Source organism: Myodes glareolus, chromosome 6, assembly GCF_982192425.1.
Source record: "Myodes glareolus chromosome 6, mMyoGla1.1, whole genome shotgun sequence".
Lineage (NCBI taxonomy): Eukaryota > Metazoa > Chordata > Mammalia > Rodentia > Cricetidae > Myodes > Myodes glareolus.
This window is the reverse complement of record NC_142031.1, coordinates 7,088,479-7,116,453: the sequence shown is the minus strand read 5'-3', so window position 1 is coordinate 7,116,453 and position 27,975 is coordinate 7,088,479. Positions and strand designations below refer to the sequence as shown.

Sequence of the window (27,975 nt, the reverse complement as noted above, 5' to 3'; positions counted from 1 at the left end):
ACATTTCCCCCATTTCAGGGCCTGGAAACCTAGACTACGGATAAAACTACCTGGGAACTGGAAATGTCCAGAGGGAAAGCTGTGGGAATTCACCACAGTGCCACCAAACGTGACTGCTCGTCCCTGTCTGTCAGGGAGCCCTTACAGCTGCTTAGAAAAGAGGTTGTGGCTGGTTTATGGTACACTGAGCACAAAAGAACACAAACCCAGCACAAACTTAAATTAAATAGCATGATTTAATTTACTTGCTGCTCAATCCTCAATCCTCTTAAGTTAAAAAAAAGTTCTAATTAACTATTAACGTTAATGAATTAAAACCTTCCAGAAACATGAATCCAAAAGGAAATGTCCAACAGGTGAGATGAGCCGGGCAGTCTATGGCCTTTGCTGTTTCAGTGTGGAACACTACACATCAACGGAAAAGAAAATCTCTAGGGTTTTCAGTTTTATTCTTCTAGAGCACAACTGTGTGGCCTGTGACTAAGCTCGCTCTCCCAGCAGGTACACGATGAACTCATAGGTGGAGAGCACAATGGCAGTGTTGGGGATCTGCCGGATGAGCTGAGCAAACAGTCCCCGGTAGAAGGCAAGGTAGCCTTCCTCCCGGAATACCAGGCGTGCCGTCTGCACGAACGACTTGTACTTGGTGCCTTCTTCCCGGAGCCGTGTCCTGATGACCTCTGTGGGAGAGACACAGTGTGAAGAAGTCAAGGCTCTGTGTCTACTGGGCATCGTGGTTCTCACCTGGACAAGGCAGTCACATGCTGAGAGGGACAAGAAAAAGCTAAGTTCTTTTTTTTTTGTTGGTTTGTTTTTCCAGACAGGGTTTCTCTGTAGCTTTGGAGTCTGTCCTGGAACTAGCTCTTGTAGCCCAGGTTGCTCTGCCTCCTGAGTGTTGGGATTAAAGGCTAAATTCTAGTAGGGCAAAGTGGCACACATCCCAGCACTCAGGAAACAGAATCCGGTGGATCTCTGTGAGTTCAAGGCCAGCCTGGTCTACAAAATGAGTTCCAGGATAGCCAGATCTATACAGTGAGACCCTGTCTTGGAGGAAAAAAGAAAAAGAGAGAGATAGAGATAAGAAAGTGTATGTATATATGTGTGTGTGTGTGTGTGAGAGAGAGAGAGAGAGAGAGAGAGAGAAGTGTGTGTGTGTGTGTGTGTATGTGAGAGGGGGAAGGTAGGAAGGAAAGAAGGAGAAAAGACAAGTTTTTTTTAGACCATATTCTAATTGGTCTGAAAGATTTCCTCTGGTCTCCCTACTCTAGCTGAAAAGCTCCCTGGCCTCCGTCCCGGCACTGGCCCAGTGCTGGTCACTCCTGCTTGAGCAGACCTCAGAGCCGGGAGGGACTTCTGATCTCCCCGCTCAGGCCTTTGTGGCTTGCTGGGTGGTGCTCCAGAATACAACAGGACCTAACCCTTGTTCCCGAGACTCTGGTGCATCGGTCACTGCTGTGCCGGGGGCTCTGAGAACACAACCTGTTCTCACAGCAAATGAACTGGTTTTTAAGCAGGTGGGTGGGACGGTAGTTATCTTGCTCTTGCATCTTGGCTAAGGGTGCAGCTCAGCAGCAGTGTCCAACATACAAAGGCCCTCGGCACAGTCCCTAGCATTCTGACAGGGAAAGGGGACCTGGTTTGGGAGGCAGAGGCAGGTGGACCTCTGTGAGTTCAAGGTCAGCCTGGCCTACAGAGCGAGTTCCAGGACAGCCAGGGCTACGGTAGAGAGCTGTTTCAAAACAAAAACAAAAAAGCCCAACTAGTAGATTTATGTAGCATTCTACTCAATCGTCCCCCATAACTTTTTCAACCAGGGAATTTTAAGTAAAGTCCAGTTTTGGGCTTCTTTGAAAACAGAGGTTCAGTAACCCACATCTCGGCCCTGCAAAGTCTTGCCACACTGGGGTGGAGCTGAGCAAGGCAGAGGCCAGCACTCACATGACCTGTGTCAATGCAGTCAATGATGGCGTCACTCTGCCCGGACCAGACATGCTTAACCAGGAAAACTGCACAGACTCCAGGTGAAAATCTCTAGACTCAATCACTACTGTCACATGCATCTCATGTAAGGGCCACTCAATCTATGTCACATGCATTTCAGTCTGTGATACCAGAGCTGTAGAGTCTATGCACAGCGACAAACCTGACATTTTTGCTTTTTGTTTGTTTTCAAGACAGGGTTTCTCTGTGTAGCTTGAAACTGGCTGTCCTGGAACTCACTTTGTAGGCCAGGCTGGCCTTGAACTAGGAGGGAGGCTGCCAGCCTTGGCCTCCCAAGTGCTGGGATTAAAGGCATGTGCCACCACCGCCCAGCTCTCCCCACCAACAACTGTTGTGTTTCTCCAGGAGAAAAGAGCAGAGCGTACCGTGTGGGTAAGCGATGCAGGAGGCGCATCCCTTAGAAACAGCGGCAGCTGCCATGAGTCCAAAAAAGCCGGAGGAACTTTTCTCAGCTCCATCTGAGGAGGAGACCACCGGAGCTTCTTTCAGATACTTCTTTAAACTCTCATAAATAGCAAAGCAGATGATCGTCTCTGAGATCCCAGCATAGGAGGCAGTCAGTCCTCTATAGAAGCCACGGATGCCTTCTGTCTGGTACACATGGCGCGCACACTGGAGTGTATTCATCTGCTTGCAGCCTCTCACCCTGTCAGAGGGAGCAATGATAGGTGCTGAGAGACACCACACACAAGTCACATGAGGGTCACCCATAACACAGAAATGACACGGGAGAAGAAACCTGTCTTTCTTGTTCTGAGGCCGCCTAACCTCTGACCCACTGTGAGACCTGTTCAATTAGCTGAGAAACCTGATGGCCCACAGAATAGACGGCATCTGAAACGACAGTCACTGAAGCAGGCTTGCGGCCTTTGACCCAATTCTAGAAAATGCTAATGGAGGATAATATTTGTCAGAGAAAACAGTTGGGACCACTGAAATACCTAAAAACAGGACTAGCTAGGTAAACTGTGTCACAGACAAGATGATAAGTTATGACAACAGAGAGGTAAGGGAAAGTTAAGTAGAAAGTCAGAGACGTCTTTAATCCCAGTACTCAAGAGGCAGAGGCACGCAGCTCTCTGAGTTTGAGGCCAGCCTGGTCTACTGAGTGAGTTCCAGGACAGCCAGGGCTACACAGAGGAACCCCGTCTGGAAAAACAAAAGAAAACAAAAGTTGGACAAAATGACATACAGAGTCAGACACTGTGATACCAGAGGGACTGCTGAGGGAAAGGCTGCTGACGTCTCCTTTTGGTATGCTGGGGTTTGAACTCGGGGCTTTGAGCATGGCAGTTAAGTTCTATACCACTGAGCTATCTGCCAGCCCACGGTGCTCCTTCTTAACATCATTCTCTGGAATGTGATTTGTGTGCATGACAAGGAACAAACCCAGGGTTTCTTATATGGGAAAAAGGTACACACATGCACATATATATGGATATATTTATATGTATGTACATGTATATATCTATATTTCTTCTTAGCTATGCTGTATAGAATTTTTAATCTAGACGTATTACCTGATGTTTTACTCATTTATTTACTTTTAAATGTCTACTGATGTATTTACTTTACATATAAGAGTGTGTGTGTGTGTGTGTGTGTGTGTGTGTGTGTGTGAATGTGTACAGGCATTAGATCCCTGGAACTGGAGCTATAGGCTGTTGTGAGCTGCCTGATGTGGTGCAGGGAACTGAATCTGCGTCCTCTTTAAGAGCAGTAAATGTTCTTGGCTGCTGAGACATAGCTCCAGCACACAGTGGTAGATTTTTATTCTGTCGTTTCCAAGGTTGGTGAGAACCCCTGCCTTAATCTTTTTTAAAAAAATGACAACTCAGAATGAGCAAATATTCTCCATTTCTTAGTATTCTTCTGACTCTGTCCTCATTTTACAAGGAAAGTAACAGAAATATCAATCTACTGTTTGTTTCTTTTATACATATCCCTCTTTGTCTATAAACAATGTCCTCTGCTCAAGAGTCACCGAAGACTCTGTTTTAAAGACTAAGTGCTGCTGATACTAGACTCATGAACGGAAAACAAGAGTTTAAACAGCTCACGCCTGTAATACCAGGCACAGTGGGTCACGCCTGCCTGTAATACCAGCATTTGGGAAACTGAGATAGGAGAACGGATTGAGTTTCAGGCCAGCATGGATAACAGAGTGAGGCCTTGTTTCAAAAAAACCAATAAACTAAAAAAAAAAAAAGAGACAAGCTGGGGCTGGAGAGATGGCTCAGTAGTTAGGAGCACTAGCTGCTCTTCCAGAGGTTCCAGGTTCAATTCCCAGCACCCACACGGCAGCTCACAGCTGTCTGTTATTCCACCTCTGGGGGATCCTGTGCCCTCACACAGACATACATATAAGCAAAACACCAATGCACACAAAATAAAAATATTTAAAAAGAAAAAAGAGACAAGCTAAACTGCTAAACTTCTGGGCTCTGTTCTCTTGCTCCCATCTTTTTGTGCGCCCCTCCCCCCTCTGCACCTGCACCAAGCTCCTGAGAGGGTGGAAGCCGCTGTTGTCTCAGGAGGCTCTCCTATCCTCTTCTCACCCCACCCTGCCTAGGTTGTAGTATGGACCCTCCAGCATGCTGGGTGCCTCATACCCCTTGTCCCTCTGGACTCCAACTCTCTTAACACATTGGTTGTAATGCTGCATGGTAGAAGGCAGGAGCAATTTCCCTGGCAGCCACTGGAACAAGACATGCTCACAGATGTTCACAGAGCCCAACTAAATAAAGGTCTAAAATGTCCTGAGCTCAGTTAACTGATGCTAAACACAGGTGACATCGGGACACTGAACACTTAGCCCTGAGGTGATACCAGAGGCTGCCAGGAAACAAGGCTTGCCAGAAGCTTGAAGCACAACCATAGAGAGGAAGGGCCCAGTAAGGGACTGCATACTCAGGAAGATGGACGTGTAGGGCACATATGACACTTTGGGAAAACTTTACGCAGAATATATCTAGCTCTCCCCTCTTTCTTAGAGGCAGCTGAAGGAAAGATGGACTTGCTAACGTTTCCAGGGCTCACATCTCTGGGCCACACAGCACAAGGGCTTTTGGAATCCTGGCAGTTCCTTGAACTTAAACTGGGAGAGCCCGAATTTCTACTGGAGACCAGCATTCCTTCAAGAAGTGGGCGTGTGGGTGACGGCCCGCAGAAGCAGTAGCTGTGGCTCACACATTTCCCTACCACACTGTCATCAAGTTAAAAAGCAGTGGTCAGTGTCCTGGATGCCCTGGAAATCACAGGAGTTCTGGCCTGCTGAGACATCGGATTTTTGTATAAAAAAGCATTATTAGTATATCACATTTTTTTGTTTTTTTGTTTGAGACAAGGTTTCTCTGTGTAGACTTGGCTGTGCTAGAACTCACTCTGTAGCCCAGGGTGGCCTTGAACTCACAGAGATCTGCCAGCCTTTGGTTCCGGAGTGCTGGAATCAAAGGCGTGCACCACCACACCCATCATATCACAGATTTTTAAAATATTGATGACTTTATTTCAGTTGGTTTCCATTTATTTAAAAACCTTTGTTCTAGCCGAGGGTAGGGGTTTAATCTGTAAGCCTAGCCCTGGGGAGGCTCAAGGCAGTAAGACTGAAAATTTGAAGCCACTTGAACGACATAGCATGACTCTGTCTCAACAGAAAACAAAGCTTGGTATTTCTGTGGGCTTCATCAGAACACTAAAGGAACACAGCACAGAATACATTAAGAACTCCAGGTTAGGTTCAGGGCAGACGGCTGGCCCATTTGGGGCTATGGTTAAAGTGCTCTCTCTTGTGTCGTTGGATAGACAGTCAGGCCTCTGTGGAGTCCACAGCACACCTTCTGACATGCGGTCCACAGAGAACCCCAGAGAGAATACCCATGGAAGCTGGATCATGAAGAGGACCTCTGTCCATCTTTCTTTGTTCTCTGTGCTCTTCTCTCCCCACAATACTACCAGTATAGATCTCAGAAGACGTTTCTACATACACATACAGAGAATCCAGATGGGACAGCTAAGGACCCCTGTTTTTAATCCACACTTGGCAATGGGAGAAGGAAATAAACCACACCAGAACTCTCAGATAAGGAAGGAACTATAAACTTACTTCCGTTCTAGCTGCATCCTCGTTTTAACCATCCAAATAGGATTCATTAAGGTATTTGTGACAAAAGCTGGAGGGAAAAAACAGTTGTCACTGATACAGTCAGTGTGCACTGGAGCTGCCTCACCATACAGTACTCAGAAGTCCATCCATCCATCCATCCATCCATGTATCCATCCATGTATCCATCCATGTATCTATCTATCTATCTATCTATCTATCTATCTACCAATCATCTATCTATCTATCTATCTATCTATCTATCTATCTATCTATCAATCATCTATCTACCTACCTATCATTATCTACCAATCATCTATCTCCCTACCTATCATTATCTATCAATCATCTATCTCCCTACCTATCATTACCCATCTACCTAGCCATCTTCCCTGCAGTGCTACAGCTGTTGGTACTGTCATACATAGCCTTTTCCAGCCTCTAGGTGGTGCTGCTAGCATTTGGTTCATTTGAATCCTAGGGCAAAAACTATCTAAAATTTCAATTCAGAAATAATTTGTTTAAATTTGCTGATCTCTATGTTTATCTAACACTGAATACGAGTGTTAAGTCTTCAGTAACCTGAATTCAAATTTGGAAACTTAAGGAAACAAAAATTTAAAAACTGATCGACCCCCAGGAATCATTACTGTGGTTCAGCCTTCTGCAGCATTTTAACATTCCAGACCAGCCCGAATGCAGTGCCCAGCTCTCTCTCCTGCACCCTGTGCCCACAGTTCTGAGGAAGCAGGCTAGGTAGATGCTAGGAGGGCAATATACTTGGAAAGGCTGCCTTGAGGTGTGCTAGCTTTAACCAAGGTCTTCTGGGTTAAGGCTACACATGCTACAAAGCTGATTAATGGGGCCAGGGTCACAGCCAGTTCACTATGGATCAACCTATTCTGGAAAGATGCACCCCTTCTCAGGGCTCAGCATTAAGGGGAATCTGTTCTTGTGTGAAGTAGTTTAACATTACTTTTTGCTCCAGCTTAAAAAATCATAATCTGGGTTAGTAATTCTATTAAGAGTAACAAAGGTAAACAAAATTGGTGTGGCGATTTCTTTCTGTTAGCAGAAGGCAGGAATTCTAAAATGCTAATATAAATTCTCTAAAAATACCTTTAGATTTAAATGGACAGAAGTCTCCTAGCAATTTACAAGCATTCCCTGAGGGGACGTCGTGCCCTGAGCTCTGCAGTCAGCAAGGAGGACTTCCTTAAAAGAGAACAGCCTGCAGAGATAGGCAGATCTCTGTGAGTTCGAGGACAGCCTGGTCTACAAGAACTAGTTCCAGGACAGGCTCCAAAGCTACAGAAAAACCCTGTCTCAAAAAAACAAAACAAAAAAAAAAAAAAAAAAAGGACAGCCTGTCTGATAGCACAGGCCTTAAGTTCAACCTCAAGTGCCACATAGCACACAAAGCAAACAACCCTGATCCTTGCTGTACAGGGCAGATGCACCCCAGATATCCAGGGGGTCAGACAGAGTCAGCTCCCACTCTACATTAGAACCCAGTAGGGAAAGCAGGAAGACGTGAAAATTACATTGACATCCTTTAAGAGAAGCACAGCTGATTAGTGCAGGAATAAGACGCTGGAGTGGTCAGAGAAATGAAACCTGTTTACAAACTGCTAACAGCTTCGCTCTACCAACAACAGAAAGCTTTTGGGAAATGATTTTAGGTGCATAAGAGGCAGGGAGTTAACTTGTAATTCCTGGAAAGAAAAAAGAAAGCAAGACAAACACCACATGGTTTGGGATGCGAGTCTTCATCTCACTTGCGAGGTAACATACCTGCAGAGCCAGCCGAGAAAATGTGCACAGTATTGCTATTAGGCACGAAAATGCCATTAAATTGTTCTTTGGCTTTGGAGTAACATGCAAAGTACACGGCCCTGTTAGGACAAAGAGACACTGCTGAGGAAACCATCGAGGCACTTTAAAGTCTATGCATCCGTCTGCAACATCTACAACAGAGCAGTGTAGGGGCCCAAGGCTGGACTCACCCACGCCTGCCACCAACCTGGGATGTGACAAAAGTGTCCAAGACCACAGAGTAAAATGAGATTTGGGAAACACATATAAAAGTCCTTCTGCATTCTTTATTCTGGACAATGTCAATCATTTGAGTAGAAATGTATGCTGCCATTTTTAAAAGTCTAGCTTTCTCAGAGGGGAACTTGCTCTCCTTGTCCTCCCTGAGGTGAGAGTACACTCGGGAGCTCCGCGGCAGGAGCAGGCTTCATCCTGCTATGCAGAAGAAAGATGCTTCCCGCTGTCGCTGCTGAACGCTCAGCTTAGGATCCCAGGAGGCCACTGGTTTAGACTAAGCTCTGGCACAAGATCCCATCAGACAGGACGAAAGGTGGGGGTGGGGAGTAATCATTTGTGCTCAAGTTTCCAGTTCCTGTTACCAACTCAAGCTACCCTGCCCTTTGAGTAAAGCAGGGTTAGAGAAAATAACAGATCCCACAAAGGGACAAGTTCCAGGCAGCATGAATAGGCTCCCTCTGCTTTAGTCCTTCTAAGAGAGGAACCTGATGTGAACCAGTTCATTATTTGTCTATTGTTCTCTCTGTTCTTCCCTTATAACTCGGAAATATATAACTTTTTGATCCTTGCTTTTCACAGCCTTGTTCTATCTAAACAAACAAATACACCAGTCTTATTTTATGGAATAAAGCCCGTCCAGATTCCAGAATAGAAAAGGCAACTAAAACCTGTACACTACAGCGTTAGGAGTTTGGCCTGGGACACACACTGCAACCTGTCCTTTTACACACACAGTTCCCTTCTCAATTAGCACTGCCCAATAACTTTCTGTGATTCAGAGACACTAGCTGTGCATGGTGGCCAGCATTTTCATTAATTAAAAAGGTGAATGGAGCCAGCAGCTTAATGCACTGGGATAGTGCAGTTCTGCAAAGGCTTTAAAGAGAAGTAAAGAACCAACAATGAAATGTTATAGAAAGCAAAGTCTAGGAGCCTGTATAATTCCTTCAGACTACTGTTCCTGAGCCACCTGGACATCTGGCTGAGAAGGCAGATTCTGACATGGATCTGCGTGTGCCGTAACACTGGGCATTTCTACACCCAGGGATAGACCACATACTCCATTCAGGGTAAGAAATCTCACGTAGAGAAATCTGAGTGCTGATGGCAGATTTATTTCCCCATTTTAAAGAAACCAACCAACCCATGGTAATCACTGTTTCTCCATGTCTGACAAGTTTAGGCAATTTTTTGTTTGTTTTTGTTTTTCTAGACAGGGTTTCTTTGTGTAGCCCTGGCTGTCCTGAGCTCACTCTGTAGATCAGGCCAGTCTCGAAATCAGAGAACCGCCTGACTCTGCCTCTCGAGTGCTCGAATTAAAGGAATGCACCACCACCACCTGGCTATGGTTAGGCAATTTTAACACGGGGGGGGGGGGGAGGGAGAAGAGAGGGAAGCAGCCATTCAACAGTGTCACCCTTGGGCAAGGAGAGATTCAGCACTGCATGCTGATCTTAGGGAGCAAGTGCTTACCTTGATGGTGCAACTCCAACCAAATTTGGACCCAAGCCTCTAAAAAGTGACTTTGGTCCCTCCTTTTCCAGGATCGACCTGAATGGTAAGAAAAGACATAGCTGTAACATCTCTGAGACACTCTGGATGGGGTGCTTGGGTAAGTGCGACCTAGGGCACATGAAGTTCGAGTCTGAACCTCAGCCATAAGGGTGTGGTGGTTCACACCTCTAACCATAGCCCTTAGAAGGTGGGAGCAGGAAGATCAGAAGTTCAGAGTCATCCTTGGCTACAAAGAGTCTGAGGCCAGCCTGGGCTACACAAGACTGTCTCAAAACAAAACAAGACCTTTGAGCAAGGCCTATCTTGGTAGTAAGAGAAAACCTTCATGTCACCTCCTTAAAGGAATAACATTTAGGAGTCCCTAGACTCTCACTTCCCTCTGCTACAATGTAAAACCAGAAGGCTGCAGTATCAGACAGGGATGCTACAAAGAGTACACCCAAAAGAAAGACTGCGAGGAAATCTCTGGTCCTGTTTCTCAGTTCCGCTTACTTCAGTCTGCAATCTTACTTCCTCAGGAGACTGAGGCAAGGTCTGTCTAGACCACAGTGAATTCAGGGCAGTGAGCCCCTGTCACAAAATAAATAAAGTACAAAAATGGGGGAGGTATGAGGATGCAAGCCAGTGGCAGAGAGGGCACTTACCTCACACATGGAAGACTATTTGGGTTTCAGTTCTGTCTCCTTGCACCTGGCCCTACCATATTAGTGATTTTATTATCATTTCCAGAGGCAGTCTCACTGTGTAGCCCAGGCTGGTTTTAAACCTGCCAGCCTCCTGCTGCAACCTCCTAAGTTCTAGGATTACATGTGTATAATACATCATTATTTAGCAGATGAAATTTCTTTTTTGAACTTAACTGTGTGTGTGTGTGAGAGAGAGAGAGAGAGAGAGAGAGAGAGAGAGAGAGAGAGAGAGAGAGAGAGATGGAGGCCAAAAAATGGTACTGAATCCCATTAAGCTCAAGTTACAGGCAGCTGTGAATTGCCCAGCATGGGCCCTGATGTTACATCTCTAGGAGAGCAGCAAGTGCTCTCAACCACTGAGCAACCTCTCCAGCCTCGGGAAGAAATTCTTGAACTTGAAGTCTACACTGTGATTTTGAGGATCCTTTGTTCATAGTAGATAAACAGCAGAGAACTACGGCACAGGGTAAATGCATGCGGCACGCTCTCAGATGGCTCGGAAGGGTGCACATGAACAGAGCCACAGTGAGAAGGCTGAGGCAGTAAAATGCTAGCAGTGTGTGAGTCTATAAGAAGGTGTAAGTCATTTGTGCCATTCAAGTAACTTTTCTACTACTAAATTATTTCAAAATAAAAGGTTATCTTTAAAAAACCTCAATAAATCTTAATACAGGTCATAAAAACTGAGACCAAAATTCTAGCACATAAAGTTTATAAAAATCAAGGGTTAGAGGAAACACTTCTTGGGCTCCCATCAACACAATGCTTCAAAATAAAATTCATGGTCACGATAGCCAAAAGTAAACCACCTGGCTGTTAACAGAGGCACAATTCAATGTTTTCAATGAAAACCCTTCACTCTTCTTATTTTCCTGAGAGAGGACTGTTTCCAAATGCCAAGCTCCTTGATCAGGACATGTCTGCAGAAGTGCCTTGAGGGGACCTGCTCCTGACGACACCGTGAGACTGAAGATTCAAATGCTCTTCACTCCGACAGTCAGTCGCTTAGTGTAGATTGCAACTGTGGTCTACAGTAATGAGAACCATGCAGCCCAGAGGCTACTGAAGAAGGTTAGGGGGACTTCTGGCTCCAGGAAGCTGGGAGTCCTCATCCATAATGCAGCAGGGAATGCGTGTCCTTAAGTGACTCCCGGCTTTTAAAAGCTGAAGAAAGACAGTCTCCATAGTTACGCATTGAACAGTGGCAACAAGTCCAATCTGTTACATAAGCTGAACTTCTGCCCTGCTGGGTGTTTATAAGCTCTTCTGGGACAATCAAGTTCCCACTACATGGCACACATCAGCTCTGAAAGACCAAGGCAGAGCCCAGGCTCACCCTCTCACCTGCCTGCCACCTTTCATATTGGAAACACATGTAAAAGCCATCAGTCTTGTTCGGAGTCTCTCTCCCCAGGTTAGACCTTCACGTATAGAAGAGGCAAGAATCTCACCAAATATCCACCACAGCAAGGCAGTTTTGGAAAGACATGGACCAGCTGATAGGGACATTAATTTTCAGACTGAAATAGGGGTGAAGAGATGGCTTGCGGGGGTCACGATCACTCGTTGGTCTCCAGGCAGCTCACGTCATGACAGTATGTCACTCCAGCTTCAGGAGATCTGACTCCCTGTCTGGCCGCCTACATTGTATATATGCCCACATACAGGCATACTCATTTAAGTATTTTAAAAAAATATTAAAACCTTTTTAAAGACCTCTAAAAAAAATCAAATAAGGTAGTATTTTAAAAAAATATTAAAACCTTTTTAAAGACCTCTAAAAAAAATCAAATAAGGTACTTCAGTAACTCAAATCTTCACTTTAAAAAAGTACTTTTTTGGCCAGGCGGTGGTGGTGCACGCCTTTAACCCTAGTATTTGGGAGACAGAGGTAGGCAGATCTCTGTGAGTTTGAGACCAGCTTGATCTACAGAGTGAGTTCCAGGACAAGTTCCAAAGTTACACAGAAAAACCCTGTCTCGAAAAACTGGGGGAAAAAATACTTTTAAAAAAAGGAGACACCCGACAAACCATTATTATTATTTTTTTAATATTTATTTATTTATTATGTATACAATAGTCTGTCTATGTGTGTGCCTGCAGGCCAGAAGAGGGTACCAAACCCCATTACAGATGGTTGGGAGCCACCAAGTGGTTGCTGGGAATTGAACTCAGGAACTTTGGAAGAGCAGACAATGCTCTTAACCTCTGAGCCATCTCTCCAGCCCCAAAGTATTATTTTAAAAAATTACGTGTTGTATGTTGTATATGTGTAACCATGTGGAGGTCAGAGGTCGACGTCAGGCTTCTTCTTCCTTCATTTTCCATCCTTTCTTTTCTTTTTTCTTTTTTTCTAAGACAGGGTCTCACTGTGTAGTTCTGGCCGGCCTGGAACTCATAGAGATGTCCCCCCTCTACCTTCTGAGTGTTGGGATTAAACTGGAACCATATTAAGCCGTCTTATTTATTGAAACAGGGTCTCACTAAACCTAGAGCTTACTAACTGTGCAAAACTAGCTACCTAGTGAGTTCCAGGACAACGTTGGTGTTCTCCCGCCCATGCTAGGATTACAGGCACACATACATCACTAGTACTATTTTTTTAATTAAATTTAAAAAAAATGTGCATGTGTGTATGTACATCTGCGTGTGTTCCAATGTATATGCGAGCGCTACTACGTCCCTTAGAGCTAGCTGCAGCCAGCCATGAGCTGCCAGGTGAGGATGCTGGGAACAGAACTCAGGTCTTGGAAGAGCAGGAAGCACTCTTAACCACTCTGCCAACTCGTCCAGCTTTGGAAGTGGGTGTTGAAACCCAAACTCAGGTCCTCACGCTTGTAGAGCAGGCACCTTATTAGGCACTGAGCCATTTCCCCAGGCCCCTCCCACAAAACATTCTTCTTCTTCTTCTTTTTTTTTAATGTGTGTATGTGTAAGCTAAGTGCACTCCTTTAATCCCAGCATGTGGAAGACAGAGACAGATGGATCTCTGCTGAGGTCAGCCTGGTCTACAGAGCAAGTGCCAGGACAGGCTCCAAACCTACACAGAGAAACCCTGTCTTGAAAACAAACAAACAAACAAACAAACAAACAAACAAATTGTGTGTTACGTGTAAACTAGGTATCTCCTACCATATGGAGTCTGGGGATCAAACTGAGGATGCAAGGCCTGGCAAGTGTCTTACCCGCTGAACCATCATGGCACCCCACCCCCCATCTTTTGAAATAACTTCCTCCATTCTTCAGCATATATATTTTTCCTAATATGTTAGCCTAAGACATGTGGTTCATATTTTAAAGACTTGTACACACACAATTTACTATGACTTTATAACAGTGGTCACAGGAAGGGTAGGACAAGTAAGAAGCAGCTGAGTTTTAAATGAATGGCCACATTAGTCACCTGTGCTTTTGACAACCACAGTGTTTCCTAGAATTCAGAACAGAACCCAGGATGGGTCTTGTAGTGCATAGAAAAGGTCTGGGGCTTGTCCTTGCTTATTGCCTCTCTCACAAAGAGCTCTTCTGGTTGAGCATCACCCCTGGGCTTGGCTCCAGAGGCTGAGTGGGAAGCAACCCTCTTTATTGACCACACCACCCAGGGCAGTACACTGTTTGATGTTTTGAGATCTGAACAGCCACAAGAACATCCACGTGGCACGAGGGGATGCTTCTTCAGGTGAGAATCAGGACCCACCATCCAAAGAAACTCTGATGCAAACCTTCCCTTAAGAAGCACAAGAAAGTGCCCACTAGAAACAGCAGCACATGTGTGTCGGCCTTTCCATGGCCAGTACTAACTTGCCCAATTTCACAGAATCACTTGGTTGGTTCTGAATGCTTCTCTAGCCACACACAATATTCTAAGGAGCCTGACAGTGTCTAAGGACACTGGAGTGAGGGTGAGCAGACAAAGGAGCATGTAAGTAAGCGACAACACTGCTGGAGGATGAGGTAGGTGCTGTGTATAAAGGAGAACGCGATGGCATGGGGAAGCTCAGTCAAATAACTAGGTCAGCGCGGGATATTCCTGCAAAGGTGTTAAAGCCACAGAGATAATGCCCAGAACAAGGAACCGGTGCTAACAAGTGTTCTTGTGCTTTTATTATTTATTTATTTTTGAGATAGGGTCTCACTGTGTAGCCCTGGATGTCCTGGAACTCTCTATGTAGAACAGGCTGGCTTCAAACTCAGAGACCCATCTGTCTCTACCTTGAGTGCTGGGATGGGTGTGCACCATAATGCCCATTCCTGTGCCTTTAAAGGAACAAGGAGGCTGGAGGGGAACAGTACAGTCACAGGACTGTTGAGTGAAGAGCCTGCAGGGTGGCTGGGAGTAGAACTCTGGCTGTTCTGTTGAGCAGAGTGAGGAGGGGGTAGTTAACTCTCAGGCTCTGTCAGCTAGGATACTAACACTGCAACAAAGAACAGCACTAGAGGAAGTCACGAATAGGGGTCAGGTTTCTATGTTTTGAAAGCAGAGCTGACAGGATTTATTGTGGATTGAGAGGTCCCAGAACTATGACTGTGGGATGAAGCAGCAGAGCAGAGTTCTGTCTGCTTCCACTTTGCTTGGAATGGGTAGAAAACAATTATGCTAACATCAGAGGCAGCAGGGGATGAGTGTGAGAAACCCCATCACTCATGATGATTGAATGAGGAACAGCTGTCACTAGCTGAGTCCTGGGATCCTGCTATGGCAGAAAGAGACAAGGTGGTACAGCAGCAGTCACAGCAGCCAGCGAAGGGGCCAAGGTTCTGCTCCTGGCATCTCTGGTCCAGCACTAGAGCCACCTCCACATAAGACCTGGAAGAGGCTGCAGCCCGGCTGTGGTCTGGGCTCTTCTGCTTTGTTTTGTTCTAAGCTGCTCTAAACTGTTCTAGAAAGAAGGGAGCTCCACACTACACATGACTCTGGGTATCCACAGCTGCTAATCTGCAGGTCTTCCTCTCCAAACTGAGAGCAATGGGGTCCAGGTGCTCATCCTTTAAGGCTGTTGTGAAAGATCAATGGATTTGTTCAGAACCTGAAAGCTACTAAATGACAGCCCAAGTGCAGAAGAATCCTGAAAACATACACCACAGGCTGAGGAAACACAGCGTGGATGAGCAAGACAACTGCACAGAACCATTCTAGCATGGGCAGTGTGTCATTAAAACAAGAACATGCTTAATTCCATGGTTTACACTTTGACATAAATACAGTATAAATGGACAGTCGCGGGGAAGTAGCAGTTTGTGACTTCACAGCCACAGAGCCATAGACCGTATTAAGCAACGACAGTGTAGGTCCGTGGTGAAGTGTTGGCTTTTGTGTGGTGTGGAAGTGGTTCTCGCATTTTCAGGGATGAAGTGCCCTCTGCTTTGGTTTCCACCGTTGTAATACTGTTGTGGGCGGGGCTCCTGGAGACATGACAAACTAGACAAGGAGGGGATACTCCCTAAGACCTGCAGTAGAGAGACATTCTTTCACCTCACAGGCTTAGTCCTGCGGATAGCTACCGCTTTGGGGTAACGGTTTTTCACGTAGAGTACATGTCAGCTGGTCACAAGTTACATGGCAAGTCTGTATGAAGTTCATTCTGAACACTAGGGACGTGGCCTGATCACCTGCTTCCATCTCACTATGCCAAGACACTATGAAAGGTGTCACCTGATGCCAAGCAGGAAGTATCTCTCGGCCACTGAGAACCATGGATCCCGTTTATACTCACCGAGATCTATGCTGCCTCCAAATCCCCTGGTTCTTGCCTCTGGCCTTTCTGTGCCTATCGATAACCACCTGCTTTTGGGACTTTACTCCCTTCCTCAATGTTAAAACTGAAAGAATAATCCTCCTAGGCAGTCTGATGGCTCAGTGGGTAAGGATATTTGTCACCAAGTCTAACCTGAGTATCATCCCCAGAGCTCTGTCCTCCACCTGTGAGCTTTGGCATACCATCCCATTCCTTGCAAAATAAATAAGAAATGGAATTCTTCTATTTGGACCCAAATTGTATAATGTGACGGAGAGAGAGACAGGAGAGGGCCGCGTGGAGAGGACTGTACTCACTTCAGAACCTGGAAGAGCCCAGGTGTCACAGACGTTGGTCTCATCATTCCAGCTCCACTAATGGTCCCCAGGTGAACCTGAGGATAATACACTGTCCGAAGAGCTAGTCGGGAAGACTGCAACCTCGTCTTAATGACCTCGAGTGGACATGTGAAAATAGCACCAACTGTGCCCCCGCACCTGCAGGACAGAAGGCACAGGAGGTCAGGAGGGCAACACGAGTCTGCAGAAAATGCGGTCGCTATTTAGCTTTTTCCTCTTTAAAACAGAGTGCCTGCATTCATTTAATATAACTTACAAGGGAGTTAAAAACATTAGCTGAAGCTGGATGGTGGTGGGCGTACACCTTTAATCCCAGCATTTGGAGGCAGGCAGATCTCTGTGAGTTCAAGGCCAGCCTGGTCTACAGATTAAGTTCCAAGACAACCAGGGTTACACAGAGAAACCCTGTCTCAAAAGTTAAAAAAAAAAAAAAATTAGCTGAGGTTCCAGAACTAAAGAGAATCACTTGACAGCGATCCGTGAGCGCAGATGCCACCTGACCACTCACAACAGTTGGATGCCATCTCTCTATCTCCACACAGTATTCAACCAACTTCCATTGCCCTCAGTGTGGCCATCACACACAGTAGGACTGCATGGAATAAAAGGGGAAACTGAGAGCACCCACTAGCAGGGCTCTCCTTTTCTCTCTCTGCTTCCTGGCCAGCTTGAAGTTGCTTTGTTCTGCCCACCATGATGGGGTGAAATCACCACCCCAAATAAACCCTCCGGTCTCTAAGTTGTTTCTGTTCGGTTATTTGTCACAGCAACAAAAAGCCCAGCACACTTGACCTGGGAACTCTGTGGCAGCATCAAACATTTTCTCTTTCTCTAGTCTACATATTCCTGGGCAAAAAGCTAGCAAGGTCCACGAGTCTCTTTCTGTCCTCAGAGGCCAACACAACTGGCCCACGGGAGGCAGTCACCCATGCCCTTCTCCAGCCTGTTCTCCTCGTGTTGTTGCCTGGGCGGAGGTACAGCCTCCACTTGTAGGAAGCATATAGAACCAGCTAAGTGTCCTCAATCTGCAGTCCAGACCTACTAGGGCCTCGGGATAAAGCAGGGAAATAATAGAAAGACACACACACACACCCCAGCACTCTTCAGGGCCAATGATTCTTCTTCACAATGATGGGGTGGACCAGGCCTCTGGTTCACTTGAGCATCTTCAGCCAATGTTCAGACATCAGAGAGTTATATGATGACGGTGTTAGCAAAGGTGAAGAATCAATTATCTGGCTGGATAGGATCATTTAGATCCCTGGTCTAAGTCAGTGGTTCTTGACTTTCCTAACACTGCAACCCTTTAATACAATTCCTCATGTTGTTGTGACCCCAAACATAAAATGATTTTGTTGCTACTTTACAACTATAATTTTGCTGTTATGAATTATAATGTGAAGCTCTGATATACAGGATATGTGATATGCGGCCCCGTGAAAGGATCATTCAACCCCTCTCCGGGGGGTTGTGACCCACAGGTTGAGAACTGCTGCCCTAAGGAGTACATATTCTGAGATACCTAAATAGTCACTGATGTAAAGAAAGTAGAGGCTGGAGAGATGGCTCTTTGGCTAAGAGCTCATACCTGTCTTCCAGAGAACCTAACATTGGTCCCCAGCACCCACATCCAGCGGCTCACAACTGTAGTAACTACAGTTCTAGGGGATCTGACACCCTTTTCAAATCTTCACAGGCACCCACACATCTCACTTTGTCTATCTGTCTGTCTGTCTGCCTGTCTCCCCCCCACACAAACAATTTTTAAAAGGAATGTACAGAGAGAAAATGTTATTTACTTAAAATCTTTACAAAGTAATTTATATTTTATATGTATATCTTACGTGTCTAGAATTAAGGGGTAATAAAACTACACATGGCAAAGGCGGGGGAGACGGCCCACCGTGTAAAATGTTTGCCTCACCAGTAACCCTAGGATGGGGAGGCAGAGACAGGTGGATCCACAGAGTTCACTGGCCAGACAACGTAGTCAAACTGATGAGCTTCAGCTTCTATGAAAGAGTCTGCCTTTTTTGGGGGAGGAGAGAGGTTTTGAAGATTCTGTCTTTTTTTTGGGGGGGGGGTTCCGAGATAGGGTTTCCCTGTGTAACAACCTTGGCTGTCCTAGAACTCACTTTGTAGACTAGGCTGGCCTCGATCTTACAGAGATCAGCCTGCCTCTGCCTCCCGAGTGCTGGGATTAGAGGTGTGCGCCACCACTGCCCGGTAGGACTCTGTCTTACACACACACTTACACACACACACACACACACACACACACACACACACTTGCATATATGCTCACATGAACTACATATGGAGAGATGCAAGAACATTTTAATCTTAGGGCCATGCAATCAAAATCTGAGACCACTATTCTAGTCTTGGTTCCTAGCCCAAGCAATTCTGCCTCCACCCCCAGTGACATCTGGCAACGTATGAAGACATTTTTGGTTGTTGAAGTGATGTTATTATTAGCAGGCCAGTATGCTGCTGAACATCCTAAAATGCATAGGACAAAACAATTATCACACTACCCAAGCTGCAAAACTGCATTCTTGACCAATAAAACAGACAACCCATCTTGGAGACAGCGGGCATTGCTGGCAGCCTCCCAGCATAGAGTAGCCCCTCTGTCCTAACCAGATCTGTTTCTTAAGCCATACAGTATGAATGGATCAAGGCCATTTCTAGTTTTAACTCTGACTCATGTAAGTCCATTAATATGATACCATCTACTCGGCCACAGTCTGTTCAGTGAGGAGCATGTGATTTGGGCCCAGATACTCAGCATGAATTCTCTTGGAGCAACAACTGGTTTAGAGATAGGCATATCTCCAAGCTGGTCCCATAAAGAAACTCAAGACCTGCTCAGTGGTGGGAGAGACAGAGGAACCACATGCAGGTGAGGGGACCAAGCATGCATCATTGGGAGGCAGAGCAGTCAGGGCTCCACAGGGGCTGGAGCAGTTTCCTCAAGCCCTCTCCGGAGCTTGTTCCCCCTCTGGAACTCAAGTGTATGGTCCAGGAGTTAACCAGTGCAGAGTGGGTTTCCTATTGCTCACACCTACAATCCCTAAACTTACACTTCAGTGTTTGGAGAAAGCTCATAGGTAGGACGTGACTACTGCAGACAGCGTTCAAAGGGCAGTCAGCATTCTGTGGAGGAGGCGGCATTTCCAATGGCTACAAGGAAACTTCCTGGACGTTAATTTAATTTCTCTCCCAGGGTAAGTTGGCACTGGTTATTATAATGCCAAAGTCCAGTAAAATTCTCTGGAATGTTTTACTCAGAGCAAACATGGAAGGGTTTGAGGAGAGCAACAGAACGGCCCAAATGACTATCATTTCGAGTCCTTCCCACCACCTGTCCCCTTTTACATCAGTACCTGCTTCTCGGCATTTCTCTACTTTCTCTCCCCATCCCTTTCAGAGTTGAAATAGCATTTATCACACAAATGCACATTTAACCTTTATCTTTTTATATCCACATGGCCCTTGCTTAATTTCCCCCGTGAGTTAGGCACCTCTCCTCCAGTGTGGGGTAGAACAACTACCACAAAATGTACACTGAAGTTTTCTGCTATTTTTATGGGGTTACAAAGTTACATAAAAATTTTAAATGAAGTACATAAATTAACTTTCACCTCAGAATCTCAAATAATCAGAAAAAAATTATACAAGTGTTCAGTAAAATATGCTGCTTCCTGAGCATATACCCACTCACCTTAGGCACTAACATCAAGGTCAATGTGCTATTTACAAAAAAAAAAAATTTACCTTTAAAATATTATATTGTGGGGCTGGAGAGATGGCTCAGTGGTTAAGAGCACTGCCTGCTCTTCCAAAGGTCCTGAGTTCAATTCCCAGCAACCCCATGGTGGCTCACAACCATCTGTAATGAGGTCTGGTGCCCTCTTCTGGCCTGCAGGCATACATACAGACAGGATACTGAGAATACTGTATACACAATAAATAAATCTTTAAAAAAAAAACTTAAAAAGAAATATATTGTGTGTGCCCGTGCGAGCGCACGTGCACTACAGTGCTCATGTGGCGACCGATTAGATTTCTCCTTCTACCATATGGGTCCCAGACACTGAACACAGGCTGTCAGGTTTGGTGTCAAGTGCCTTCACCAGCACAGCCATTTCGGTGGCCCATAGACTTTTATTACATTTATTTCTTCAATGCGGGGATGGGTAGGTGTGTTGGTGCGCACGTGTGGATGCCAGTACACAACTCACAGTTCTCTCCTGCCACGTTTGTCTTCGGGATTGAACTCCAGCTGCCAGCTCTTTGCCCACTGAGCCATCTCTCAGGTCCTAATGGACTATTTATTATAAAAATCACTACCAACTAGTGGTAAACTGATTTCCATGGTCATGGACTACACACAGGTACAAAATGGGCTCTACCAACAAACAATACCAACAGGAACTCTGCAAACCTTCTAATCCTTGGCAATTCAATAATTTTTCCTCCTTTCTGCTACTTGAAATACATTAGTTGCTTTTCATAAACTATCATATTCTGGAAAATTTATGTGAACATCTGACATAAGCTTATGAGATGTCAATTATGTAAGGTGCATATTATTTCATTAAAGCAAAACCAATTTTGGATACCACTGATTCTCCTTTAGGATATACACCCTCTATTCCATCTCATTTGGGAAAAAAAAATTATTTAAATAGCTCCCCTAAGCTTGGAGAGATGGCTCAGTACTCGCTTTTTCTTGTAGAGGACACAGACTCAGTTCCCAGCACTGACATGGTAGATACACTATCCTCCTGTGGCCTCAGAGGGTACCAGGTATGCACATGGTACACATACATACAGGCAAACAAACACTCATGCATCCCAAATGAAGACAATCATATCTTTCACAAATAAAGAAATCTAAATTAACATTACCTTGTACCAACATAGCTTCAGCAAATATTAATGAGTAACTCATCAATAAAGTATTGTTTCTCTCTATTTAGGACAATTCAGACCACATCAATCTACACCTGAGTTAAGTCAGTCAATTCTTTAATACTGACTGGCAGTTGTAACCTGCCTGGCACCCACACTTGGAATGGTCTACTGAAGGAAGTTTATGGTACTTACAAGAAACTTCCATCTTAGTCAGGCGGTGGTGGCACACATATTAATCTCAGCATTCGGGAGGCAGAGGCAGATGGATCTCTGTGAGTTTGAGGGCAGTTTGGTCTACAGAGTGAGTTCAAGGACAGCCAAAGCTACACAGAGAAACCCTGTCGTGAAAAACAGATAAACAAAAAGAAACTTCCATCTTATTGGGCATTTCCCATCAAAACCAAATAAACAAACAAACAAAAAACCCCCAAATCCTTTCATATCTACAACTATAGTAGGTGAATTAAAGTCAATTTATATTTATAATAGTATATATAGCTTGATAAAAAGTATTAGTCATTATATTTGTTTAATCAAAATCCCTGTAAGAATGTGCTATTGTTTGTTTGTTTATATAGTTTGGCGGCTCCAGCTGAGAACTTGTGTATGCTAGCAATGCTTCACACTGAGCTACAGCCTTGGACCTCAGGGAAAATTTGAATGGTCTATATACTGCATCCCTAGATAAAGGAACAGTCATCCCCGTAATGCTTCAACATAATCAAGATTAAGTTGACAAAGTGCCAGAGTATACCTGTCAGCCATGGCCAATGATCTGTTGGAAGACAGTAAATTCTGAAACTACCTATGGGCTATCAGATCTACCATACTCCCATCAATATTTCCTTTGGAGCATGTTGGGGATTAAATAAAAAAAACCAGGGTCACAGTCATACTAAACATACAATCTACCAATAAAGTATCTCCTGCCCCTATTTAAAAATATTTTAAGGGGCTGGAGAAATAGCTCAGCAATTAAGAGCACTGACAGATCTTCCAGAGGAACCGGGTTCAATTCCCAGCACCCACATGGCAGCTCACAACTGTCTGAAAATCCAGTTCCAGGGGACCTGACACCTTCACACCAATGTACATAAAATAAAAGATAAATAAATCATTAAATTAAAAAAAGTCATGTAACTGTTTATTATTACAAAATGCATACACACACACAAAATCACACCATAAAAAATAAGATTGAAAGCATCTAATTCAGATTGTCAATCTAAATCTACCACAGCTTAATCCAGCTGTACCATGCAGATCTAATACCACCCCCACAGTAGCATGGCAGGCAAGGAATGTCACTAACACTAAGACGACACAAGCCCCCCAGGCCCTTGAAGGCCAATCAGGTCTTCCAAGGAAGGGCTACTTGAGATCACTCTGGCCATTTTCTTGATGGGGTGGTATAGGTCACAGAAAGAAACAGTAGACTGTATTTGTTTGAGTAAGGCCTGAGTACTACTCTCTTGCTTTGACAGCACAGAGGGAGGGAAGCGACCTAGAGGGTCTTTCAACACCAAGAATGAAGCACAGTCATGCACAAACAACGCACACTAAGAGGCAAACTGAAAATGCTGAGACCAAATGTCTTAAAAATGTTTTAGTTTGGGGCTGGAGAGATGGCTCTTCCAGAGGACTCAGGTTGAATGAACAGCACCCACATCGCAGCTCACAACCATCTACCATCTAGTCAGTTCTAGAGGATCAGATGCCCTCTTCTAGTCTGATTGGCATAGGGCATACATGTGATACACTGACATACATGTAGATAAAATACCCATATGCATAAAATCTAAAAATACTGACTCAGCAGCTGTATCTTCACTAATTTAGTCAAAGGAAATAGATCTTGTCCATAGGTAAGGATGTGATTTATAATGGATGTGAAGGAACAAAAAGCAAGGATTAGAAAGACGTTGTCAGTGTAAGAAGGTGCTCACTGTAAATTAAGCCAACATCTTCACTGATTCCTATTCCAGGCCTCAGAAACGGAACTTGCACTGAATATTAAAATAGACACTAACAATAAACTATACTCAAAATACACTACCACGATCATTCAATATATCAGTAAGAAAGCAAAGTGGAGAACTGGGGTAACATGGCTCATGCCTTGTAATCTTAGTGTTTGACAGACTGAGGCAGAATTGTGGGGAGTTTGGGGCTAACCTGGACCATACAGTGAATTCTAGACCTGCCCACACAAAATAAACCAACATAAGAAACACAATCCTCTACAGAAGTGAGTATGAAACTCACTGGGAACCTCTGCCAAAGTGCATTTCTAGACGTTGGGTCTGTGATGCTCTTTCTTCCTGCTTTCTTTCTCAAAGGGCAATGTGCTATTCTGAAAACCTGACTATTACATGTTAATTCAGGACTACTTTCTCCTTTGGCAATAACCGTTGGGAATAATATAGAAACTTGGCTCTTCACGAAAAAAAAAAAAAAAAGCATAGATCACAAACTGTTTTGATGCAGCTTTTATGTTTCCAGGATCTAAAATTAATTTTCACTGGTCATATTAAATTGATAAGCCTGTCATAGTGAGTTAGAAATCTTTGGAAATCACCAGGACCTGGTGGCACGAATCTTTAATTCCAGTGTTTGTGAGGCAGAAGTAAAGACAGAGAATCTCTTTGAGTTCTAGATCTTGTCTCAAAAACAAATAGTTTGTACTATTATTAATCTGGGATAGTATTAAATCTGTCTGAGAATACAGCCATCAATGACTAGCCAATAAACAAGAGAAACAACAGATTTTAAAAGCAAGACCCCTGATTTTCACAGGCATTGAACTTAGCTCCCTGGAAAGAGGCCAGCTTAGCAAGAGAGGAAAATGTTCCAAGGACCCCTGGGTTGACAAGGTTAAACTACAGCCTGTGCCCTGTTCATTATATCCAACTCCTTTCATGCTCTACCTTAAAAGGGACAGAAGTATTTTTTTTTAGGCTAAAATCCAATTAGCAGCTCTGCAAACAATCTTTTGAAGGTTCATTTCTTATCTGCAAACACAGAGATCTCAAACTGCTAATGAAGCAACTAGAGCTTATTAAACACCACGGCTTCAGGCACAGCCCCAATCAACTCCCTACACCTTAATGAGTCCTGGAAGCTGCGCTGCCCACTGCAGTATTCTCTGTCAGAAAGGAAAAGGCTGGCAGCCAGAGGGCACTGAAGTGTTTACAGGGAGACTCATCCAGACAAGGCCATCAACTACAGTGGGCCACAATGCAGGTCACTCTGGAACTCCTCCGGTTAAGAGACCACCTCAGTAAAAATAGCACGCTAAAAAAAACCCAACTCACTCATCATAAACTCGTTTTTAAAAAATTCTCTTGGCTTTAAAAATATGCCTAAAGGGTTTTTAAATTCTCAGGTTTGACAAATTTATATGAAGTGGTCTACTTTAAGGGTGCCTTCTGGGTGTCACTCTCAAAGGTAGGATCAGTGCAGACATGGATGGAAGGAATGACAGGGTGACAGAAATAAAATGAGTAAGAAATCTTTCCTGTTGAAGCACAACCATCAAAGCTATCTGTCTGGAGGAAACAACTGCTGGCCATAGTAAAAGTAAAAAGGCACCAGAAACGATGAAAGCATCGTGGTTATTTTCTGGGTAATTATTCAGCCATCACTTGTTTAGTATAAGGAACTCTTTAGGTAATACCTAGTCCAGACCACAGCTAAAGTGCTCAAGATGAAAACACAGGATAAGCCCTGAAGGTTACGTAAAGCACCCTATACTTAAAACTGTGCTAGGCCAAGGAGCTCAACAGCCCAGGGCTGGGGAACCTAACTTCATAGAGCGTTTGCCTAGCATGCAAACTCCTGGATTTCATACTTAGCACCACATAAAATCCAGGCTCACTGGGTCACACCAGTAATCCCAACATCTTTCTTGTGGAGGAGGCAGGAGGATCAGCCTCAGCTACAAGACATGAGAATGTTTTTTTTTAAAAAAAAAGAAAAACAAAAAACCCACCAGCACCAAAAGACTCCCATGCCAGTAGCAGCTATGACAAAAGGAAAAAATGAACTAATATTAAAAAAAATAATTTAACTTCTGTTTTTTTTGGGGGGGGGGTTTCAACTCCTATTCGTATCTACATACCATAAAGTGTCCCTACATCGAAAATCATCTAAGGTGCTTAAAGATCGACTAGCACAGACAAACCTTCCGAGGTCCCCATTTTCCCTCCCACGTGGTGCAGGCCAGCATCCGTTCCCCCGCACTCCGCAGGCCACGGCTGCCTTGCGACACCTGCTCGCAGCCCTCTCTCTGACCGAGCGCAGTACCTCCTGCGCTCCCCCAGGCTCTCCAGCGTCCGCACCTCCGAAGCGGTGAGTGACTGCAGCGTAGCCAGCGACAAGCAGGGGGCTGGAGCCACAGGGGCTCGACGCGATCGACCCTGGTGACAGTCACACCAGCCAGGAATTGTTTAAAAGGAGACTAAGGCGAGAGGCGAGAGGCGGGTGGGGGAAGGGAGCGCGGACGCGCCGGGTGGTGACCGCGACCGTGGGGGACACCGAAGCCCCAACCCTCCCAGCTCGCCCGCCCTCGCTTCACCCCGGTCCGTGGCGGGTGGGGGTACGCGGCAACGCCGGGGCGGAGGAGAGCACGGCTCGGGCCCGAGTCTCACCCGCCGGCGAAGAGATGAAGCAGCGTGTTCTCCTTCTGCTGAGCGCCCGTCGCCATGGCCGCGCCGGCTCCGCGGCCCGCCGCAGCCGCTCGAGGGACGCCGCGAGGTCTCGGGCTCTGCTGGCCTCGCTACCCTTCCTCAGGCAGCCGCCGACGCTCCCATGCGCGAGCTCGCGCGCGGGAGGCCCAGGCGCCCGGCTCCCTCCGCGGCGTGGCGCCCGGCCAGTCAGCGGCCTCGGCGGCGCTTCCCAGCCGCTAGCCAGAGCCCGGCGCGCGGCCGTCACGTGGCGGAGGCTGGGCCGTGACGTCACGGGGCGGGACGCGGCGCGGCGGGGGTGTGGACCCGCATCCCGTGTGTCTATTGGACGACAGGTGGATGTGGGGCGTGGCGATCGTGCAGACGCGGGGCGGAGTCGGTCCCGGGAGGTTGGCCGTGCAAGGCTGGCTAGGCTTGCGAATGGATGGCGTGAAAACCTGCCCTGGCGGCTTGGTCCTTGTAACCAGGCCACCTAATCCGGTCTCGCCTTAAAAAAAAAAAAAGAAAAAGAAAAAGAAAAAGAGGGAGGGAGGGAGGGAAAGAAGAGAGGGAGGAAAAGAGAGAGAGAGGAAAGGAAAGAAGGGAATTAGAGAGAAAAAGAAAAGAAAAAGAGACGTTTATGTGTGTGTGATTGGTCTTGAGATAGTCTTACTGTGTAGCCCTGAATAGCCTGGAATTGGTCATGTAGACTCACATTTGATCTGCCTACCTCTGCCTCCTGAGTACAGGAATTAAAAAATGTTTGCCACCAGACCTGGCATATGTTTGTTTTATTGTTGTTGTTTTAAGACATGGTCTCACTATGAAGCCCTGGTTAACCTGGAACTTTCTAGGTAAACCAAGTGACCTTGGAGTCACATCGATCCACCTACTTCTGCCTTTCCAGTGCTGAGATTAAAGGCACTTGGTGGCGCACACCTTTAATCTTAGCACTTGGGGAGACAGAGGCAGGTGGATCTCTGTGAGTTCGAGGACAGCCTGGTCTACAGAATAAGTTCCACAATAGCCAGGGTTACACAGAAAAATCCTGTCTCAAACAACAACAACAAGAAGCAAGCACTACCTACCACACCCAGCTGTCTGTGTGTGTGTGTTGGGCGTGTTGTGGGTCCACACGTGCCACCCTGCAGGTATGGAGGTCAGAGGACAGCTTTCAGGAGTCAGTTCTTGCCTTCCATCCTGTGGGTCCCAGGAACTGAACCCAGGTCATCAGGCTGGACTGCAAGTCCTCTTACCCTGAGCCACCTCCCCAGCCAACTGGATCTTTTTAAGAAGTTAATTTTGTAGTATTCCCATATGCAAAAAAGTACACAGATTATATATTGCATCTCCCAGCTCTGAGCTTAGGAGGAAAAAAACACTTGATCTAAAGAGCCTCTCTCCTCCAGCACTCCCTTAGAACTTTGAGCGTTCTTGGTCTTTCTATAAATAGTGTTATATTTGGTATGTATTTTTCAGTATGACTTTTGTACTGTGTGTTCTAATATGCAGACCGAGATACCCAAACTGCTTCTCTGCTGAGATGTCCTGGACCGCTGCCACACTGAGACTGGCATCTTCTTACCTCCAAGCTGGGCTCTGACTGGGCCTTGCCTGGTTACCCTGGCAGCACCCTGATCACGTGACTTCCTCACTTACTTTGTCGTTTTATTTAAACTGTTCTAACCATCCTGGAATGTGAGCTTCGTGGGAGCAGGGAACCTTGTTTTTAGACTTCATGGTTGTTCCTTACAGGTTGTTCCTGTCACAGTACCTGCCACCTAACATTGCCCAAGAAACTAATAAACAAATGGCCTAGGTTGAACTTCCCACTCTACTCTTCCCCCCAAACCTGTTCAGCCTCTGCTGTTCCCTGACCTGGTAGTGACTCTGTTCTTGCATGGGCACCAAGGCAATAAATTTCTGCTTACAAACTGA

The 27,975-nt window shown here is 45.5% G+C and overlaps 1 protein-coding gene and 1 long non-coding RNA gene across 3 annotated transcripts; one reads left to right on the top strand and one right to left on the bottom strand.

Moving 5' to 3' along the window:
* Positions 1–217: 217 nt before the first annotated feature.
* Positions 218–26,249, bottom strand: Slc25a33 (solute carrier family 25 member 33). Of its 2 annotated transcripts, none has more exons than XM_048415277.3 (7): positions 26,023–26,249; positions 16,409–16,588; positions 9,629–9,706; positions 7,898–7,998; positions 6,107–6,173; positions 2,367–2,647; positions 218–680 (listed from the first exon to the last, which is right to left on the bottom strand). In XM_048415277.3, the coding sequence occupies exons 1-7, from the start codon at positions 26,076–26,078 to the stop codon at positions 481–483; spliced, it is 963 nt and encodes a 320-aa protein (XP_048271234.1). In that variant the 5' UTR covers positions 26,079–26,249; the 3' UTR covers positions 218–480. The 2 variants fall into 2 exon arrangements, with proteins under 2 accessions (XP_048271234.1, XP_085546376.1); XM_085690250.2 differs by lacking the exon at positions 26,023–26,249 and adding an exon at positions 20,231–20,346.
* LOC125387570 (uncharacterized) lies at positions 25,579–27,975 on the top strand. The gene is made up of 2 exons (XR_007227905.2): positions 25,579–25,723; positions 27,550–27,975. It is a non-coding gene; the product is annotated as an uncharacterized LOC125387570 (long non-coding RNA).